Source organism: Rhopalosiphum maidis, chromosome 2, assembly GCF_003676215.2.
Source record: "Rhopalosiphum maidis isolate BTI-1 chromosome 2, ASM367621v3, whole genome shotgun sequence".
Classification (NCBI taxonomy): Eukaryota; Metazoa; Arthropoda; class Insecta; order Hemiptera; family Aphididae; genus Rhopalosiphum; species Rhopalosiphum maidis.
The window spans coordinates 92,581,164-92,588,815 of record NC_040878.1 but is presented as its reverse complement, the minus strand read 5'-3'; the positions used below and the strand labels follow the sequence as shown (position 1 = coordinate 92,588,815).

Genomic DNA, 7,652 nt, shown 5'->3' with positions numbered 1-7,652 from the left:
TTCCAAAAGCCTTAACAATGATAACTCTCCTCATTTATTAACACGTGATAAAAAAAAGCATCATAAATTCATAGTTGTATATAAATTGTAAAGAATAAACCTGACAAGTCATAAAGAATTACAGAATTTGTATAAAATGATATAGACACTTTGTATTAGAAAGTTTAGAGGAATAATATCGATACATTGATTGGAGATCGAAAAGAAAACTTTATTGTTGTATATTTATAAGTTACAAATGTATTATTATTTATAAATTTTCAAATTAAAATACACCCTAACCTGCAGTGTTAAATATTACAATATGTTACGGATAAATTTTAAAATCGGCCATTTGGCACAATAGTTAAATCATAATACGGAAATACGTTTAACGAAAAATATAATATCTACATTCACTCGTATATTACTATTTAGAAAAAAAAAAAATTTGTGTTGTAACAATAAAATGGCTCATGTATGAATAAATAATAAATCAATATTTTAATATATAATTGTGGTTCATATAAATACAATTAAAGGTAAACAATAATAATATTTTGTATGATAGGTTTCAAACAGGTAATCAAACTTTATTTACTTGGTTTAATTCATTGCTCGTTTTATTATAGTTTGCCATATTTATTTGTTAAGTTAAGTTATGATTGTTATGAATAATCTCGAACATGTAGATTTTTTCAACTTTGCCAGTAACTCTAGACTTTAGATATGTTTAAATATAAGCAGACCTTTAACCAAAAGCGTTGACTCGTGACTAATACACTTCCCCACCCACTCAACATTTTCGATAAACTAAATAATAGAAGTACAAATATATATTACATACAACTAACACCGCTAAAATTGTCCCTTCTTTCAACTGCAATAGGGGAATTATTATATTGAATAGTCCACCACGCTGATCTATATAGTGGGTGAGAATGGAAATAAAAAGAAATGTCCAGCTTCTAAAATTTGTCATAACGAATTTGCTGTGCGAGTGAATCGTCCTCTTATATATTGCATATCCTCATGTTATAACTTATAAGTTACAAGTATTAGTTGGAATATTATGATTATGCGGGGCATACACTTTACTCGACCCCGCACAGCGTCGATTTACGCAATATTATTTTTTTACACGGTATATTATCGTCGTAGATCCGGGCACTGATGAGCGCGTTGTGCGTAAACATACCTATCTATATAATATATAGGTATAGCTAACACGAGTGGCATCGGTGGTATACCGTGAACATCACGACTGACTATTAAATTATATATTATATACGACTATTACCTAATATCTACCAATATAAGCGCAATCGCTTGATATTATTATATTACTTTGATCTAGCGCGTCCTTTTCCCATTTTGCGGTTGTAATATACTTAGTTTCTCAATACACAATAATTATTAGTATAAAACGTTATTTAGATATTATGTATAATTAATTTAATTAAAATAATTTTTTTTTAAATGGTACCTGATTAAATAAATAAATGTCAAATTGGTTTATTTTTTGCGAAAAATAAATGTATGAGTTGAAAGCCACATGTGTATTTTACTATTATTCAATATGAAGTGAACTATTATAACTTTTAAATCGTTTATTTAACGCGATATATTTCCACGACTCTAAGGTTAATTTTTGTACATTTTCCAACCACTTGGCTTTTGACTTCTAAAGCATAACTATAAGACGAATACATCTAACACATATTGTATTTCAATAAACTTTACTCGAGGTTGTAGCGACGGTTTTTATATGTGAAATTAAAAAGACATATTACTAATCATAACTTCATCCATACTTCGTTGTCAATCGATCTTTGCGCCCGCATCATCGGACAAACACGCAACTGTTCGTTGTAGTTCCGTTTACATTGAAACCAAAACCTTCATCATAAGAGATTATACTATGGTTTGTTCGTCTCAGCGGCCGTCATAGTCACGTTCGTTTCGTCGATTAAACACGGAGCAGTTCCGTATTGGAAGAGACAATTTTTAAGTAGCATATAATACTATGAAACAATAGGTAAATTTTTAAACATTAAAATAATCATAGATACATTTTAAACACATTCAATGGATTCTGGATAATATTAAGTGTTTTTAAATGATTTGGATGCGTAATTTAATAAATCACCCCGTGCCCCTTGTAAACCATTGCATACCTACGCTATTCTTTGTTTCTGAATTGCATTCGATTGATTTAATATCTATTATTATTATTACGTACCATATACCAGCATAAATATCACCTTGCAATATTACTACTACTAATACTACTACTACTACTACTACTACCATTACTATTATCTATTACTACTATACACGCGGCATAAAGGAATACGAGAAGTTGACTGTGTGGCGTACGTACAAAGGAGAGAGTGGGGACGTCTGACTGGGTCAACATCGTGTGCCCGTCCAGGGTGAAAGGTGAACAACCTCACACGTGATCGCGTCACGAACCATTGTGCTACTCTCGGACGTCTTATATTTTTGTTTCGATTTTTTCCAATTTTTTTTCATGTCTCACTCATCGTGTATCGTCGGAGGTATAGTCACGCGGACACAACGACGCGATTTAGCATCGATTTAATGAATATCCGTCGACATGACGTATAGTATAATATTTTGGCCGCGGCCTTTCCGTTTTGTTTTCCGGCCGACGCATATTTTCCATTTTTTTTTTTTTTTTATGTTTTTTATTCCAAGCGAGAAAAATGATTTCCAAAAATCGATTCCGGGAACCGTCATTACTAGGCCGCGGCACGACCGCGCCGCGCAGGCATTCAAACCCGTTCGACGGTGACCAGAGAGTGGCGAGTGGAGGAGCGGACGGTATACCGTTTTTGATTTCTAGGTCAACACAACGACCAGCTGACGGTCCAATTTAATAATAATAGTATATATTGTATTTGTGTATAGAACATTGGTAGATATACATAAGGCAGGTACGACACAAAGACTGTGCGGTGCACGCGTGTGTGCATAGTACATGTTTATACGGTCGTCACTTTTACTGCCGATTACCAGCGCTTAGCTTTACGTTTGGTCAGCGTCAGATTGTTTGGGTGTACACGGTCTGTGGTCTTTGGGGGGATCGCGTGTCAAATCTACAGAAAGCCAAATGAGAGTTGCGAAGAACGTTATCACTTATAGATAGCCTGCTTTTTTACGGTATTCGTGAGTAAATATCAAAGCGTATAATGGACGCCGATTTCCAATGATTAATATTATAATAATTATTATATTGATAAAATTGATAATCGTTTACAATTTTAAATCGTGATATCTGCACATACACGATATACTCACTCTGTGTATATTATAATATACCTATTGGCTATTCGTGTTATATTATATCATTATATACATATGAATATGTTATGTATGCATAATTATACAAAACGTTTATATCTAATTGAGTTAATCGAATAACATTTCGATTCAGACAATTATTCAATTAACCAATTAAGCTGAACAGTTTTAAAATTATAAAGTTATGCACGCGCACGCTGTTTTTATTATTACCAAAAGTCACATATTGACGTTAATTATTTCAGTTTTAAGTTTATGAACCATACGCTATATCGTGGTACAGAGAATTTATTTGTATATATCTATTTACACTATACACATACAATCCGATCATTCAAGTTAGGTTTCAATTCCAAATCGGGCAAGAGTGTGAATGTTTCCACTATTTAAAATATATAATATTATCAAAAGCTTTGAATAATATTATGTCGTACTTTAAAAAAAAAAAACAATAAGCAAGTAATAACACGATACACGAAAGTTAAAAATTTACTAAGTTTTTCTTTCTACATTAATAAATAATTAATGTTTGATTAATTATTTTTTTCTATAATAACCATCCTTTATTATTAAATGTCGCCTATTTTTATTCGTTAAGTTTTGATTTTTTTATACTTATTAGTTATTACCATTGATTATAAATACTATTATATTTATAATTATATTTATAATCAATATTATTCTTATCGTATTTTGTTGTTCACAGATTATAGGTATATAATTGTCTTGATAAAAGAAAAAAATTTTTGCTAGTATCTACTTAGTGTTTCAAATGATCAAAAAATGATCATATTTCCCGTAACTAGCCTGCAGTGTCCACGTGGCACACACACTCATTACTAAACGATTGAAGACCCGGGAAAAATATAGTGGGTAGGTATCTTTTCTATTATATTCCTGAGACCTAGGCGTAATAAATGTACGTACATAATATGTATATATAATATGCATAGTCAATTATTTTTAGTCGCGTGTATAAATATCATAATAGTTCTGACAAAAGCGTATCAACTATAAATTATTATTATGTACTGTTATACCTAATACTTCTTGTATTATACATTTTTGACATACTTTGTTCATTTTTGAAAAATGTTTAATTACTATAAGGCTTGAATTTCAATGCATTTGCAGTATCTTTTTTTTATGGAATATCTTATTTGATGCTTTCCAAGCTACAAATGTGTTATAAGTATTTCATGTTGTAACTACAAACATGCATGATGCATGGGACATTTTTAACTTATTTCTTATATTATAACTAAAAAAACTAACTCATTGAAATATGAATATTTATTTTATTTATATGATGTAGAAATTATAGAATTGAAATGAGCTTTTATCAAATTCAAATGTTTTTTATTCAACTGACAAAGAGTACAAAAACAAATGCATATTTAATTATTTTACGCAACATTTTGAAATATCATAACTTTTATAATTAGTGAAACTTTAAAGTTATTAAGAAAAGACTATATTTCTTTCCAAATCTCAATAAATATAATATTATTGTTCTAAGTAAAAAACATATTAAAAATGTATGTAAAATTGACTATATATAGTTACACGATATGAATATATGATTACAGTTTATATCTTGATTAAAATGAGAAATGACGAAGTGTATCTATGTTTCAATAATACGTAATAATAATGATTATAATTATTATGATTCCTAGTTATTTCCATCGTCAAATTAAATTAAGTAGGTTTTAAATCTATAGTTAAGTCTATGATTGGTTATAACTTAACTGATTAGGACCACGCGCGAAAATATAAGAAATCGTTCAAAGTTCAAATACATATTATAATACATAGATACAATAATATACTTTATATACATATATAAATGAAACTCATTATAATACTATATTCAGCTGTTCTGAATTAAACTAAAAAATTCTAAATCACGAACTAATTTGGTTTTTTGTCCGAACTCTTGAATGTAATTATTTTTTATTTTATATTTGGCTGTCAAAACTAAGCACACTCGCGCCCGTGAAGTTGTGAGTATTTATTCACTATATACGTATATAAAAGTCTACAAAGGTCTCTGCAGATTAAAAATAAATGGGGAAAAAACCATTTGCTAAGAAGAATTGCAAGTACATAAAGGCTGGTATAAAACCTGTGTTGGGTTGTAATTATTATTATATTTCTGTTTTACTAGGTCGTTTCGAATACTATAATTGGACGTAAAAAAAATTAAATCTTAAAAAACGCATAGTCGCGGACAAGCTGTAATTCCGCAGCAAAATAGTTATTTATACATATAAAAATACGTACCAGAACGTAATTACAGCTCGAAGATAATAAGAAACAATTCAGTGGATTTATGAGGCTTGTTATGATATTATATTAACGCGTGTAATACGAAACAGAACAAGATTGAGCGACAATGAGGTTAAGCGATGACTTATGCAGCTAGTGTATCTCCTACTTAATAACATAGTGTATGAGAGTTTAGGACAGAGATTTTTTCATACATTATTTGTATCTTATGCGAACAATATGTATGAAACCTAATCACGCGAGTACGCGACATGATAATAACTTCTAGACTCCCGGCCGGCAACGGACATTAAGAATTTGAGCAATTTACTAATAATCATTAGACATTGCCGTTACAGTCGTAAAAAATATTTCAGAAATATGAATCTAACAATATTAAAACATATGCGATGATTTTTAAAATATAAAGCTAATTAGTTAAGAAAATACGATACAAAACTAAAACAAAATCATTAATATAAGATATAATGACCTTAATTTAATAATGGAGCGAATAAAATTAATATACCTACTATAATTTATCAAAGAAATTGGTACATTATTACACATATAAAACAATATTTTCCTGAAAAATAAAAATAATAAGGGTTATTTATAGTTATTAGACCTGTTCACAAAGCTGGAGATAAAAAAAATGTCAATAATTATAGGCTTATATCCTTACTTAATAATTTTGCGAAAATATTTGAAAAAATTATTAAAAAAAGATTAATTTCGTTTTTAGAATCAAATAAACTCTTATCGAAAAATCAATATGGTTTCAGACCAGGTATAGGTACCGAAGATGCTTTATATCATACAACTCAGTTTATTTATAGACAATTAGATAACAGTAATAAAGTAACTTCCGTGTTCCTGGACCTAACAAAGGCATTTGATACTGTTAACCACAACATTTTATTTCAAATTTTTCCGAACTTTGGTATTACCATTCATAGCTTTAATTGGTTTAAAAGCTACTTGTCGAACAGGAAACGAAATGGTCAGGATCAATGACATTACAGGTCAGGTTGATTTAGTTGAATATGGAGTACCTCAAGGAAGCGTTCTAAGTCCAATTTTATTTTTACTATATATTAACGCAGTAAGTGATTTAATTATTGATGGGTTGATAGTCTTTTACGCTGACGATACCTGCTTGCTTTTTTCCGATAAAACTTGGAACGGGGTTCATCACAAAGCGACTATTGGATCAAAAAATATATACTAAATCCTATGTGACAGAAATCTGACGCTTAATGAAAATAAAACAACGTTCATGTCTTTTTCAATTTATAAAAGTTTCCTAACACTTAATAATATTAAAATACATAGGTGTATTGACGGTATGAAATGTACTGATTTAAATAGTTGTTTAACGATTAAAGAAGTTTCTAGTACGCGTTATTTAGATAAATCATTTTTGATAAAAATTTACGTTGGAATTTACACATACATAACTTAGTGGGAAAATTACGTCGGTTAAATTCTACATATTAAGGGATTTAGTACCAAAACACACAAAACGTGTGGCTTATTTTGCTTTATACCAATCAATACTTCAATATGGGTTAATAGTTTGGAGAGGATCGGCTGATTGTTTTTTAAATCAACTACAAAAAAACCAGAATAATATAGTTAGAATTTGCCTAAATAAATATTCTTTATCTGTTTCTACCTCGCATAATTACAGAGAATTGGGTGTCTTACCTGTTAAACTTCTATATAAAAAATTTGCCATTCTGTTTACATTTAAAAACTTCAGTTAAGGACTTGACGGTCAAGTTATTGTAGATAAAAGGGAAAATAGACGGTTTGATATACCTATTGATTACCCGTGCAAATCTTTTGTAAATTAATTAGGTCCTGTGTTTTTCAACGCTATGCCATGTCTGTATAAAAAAAATATTCAGCTTCCACAAAATAATGCTAAAAAATTAGTTTATAATTGGTTGTTCTCTTTAATAAGTTAAAAATATTTTAATTTTAGTTTCTATTGCTGTGTTTTATTTGTTTGTTATTTGTATATTCTTGTTTCTCATTTTTTGTTGTTAATTTGTTTTATATGCACATTA

At 29.4% G+C, this 7,652-nt stretch overlaps 1 protein-coding gene across 1 annotated transcript in view; it reads right to left on the bottom strand.

Annotated features, from left to right (window-relative positions):
* LOC113552557 overlaps window positions 1-6,597 on the bottom strand; it is a 29,317-nt gene extending 22,720 nt beyond the window's left edge. Inside the window, exon 1 of the mRNA XM_026955415.1 lies at window positions 6,528-6,597. Coding sequence (XP_026811216.1) covers window positions 6,528-6,597 — 70 coding nt within the window. The remainder of the gene's footprint in view (window positions 1-6,527) is intronic.
* Between the last annotated feature and the right edge of the window lie 1,055 nt (window positions 6,598-7,652).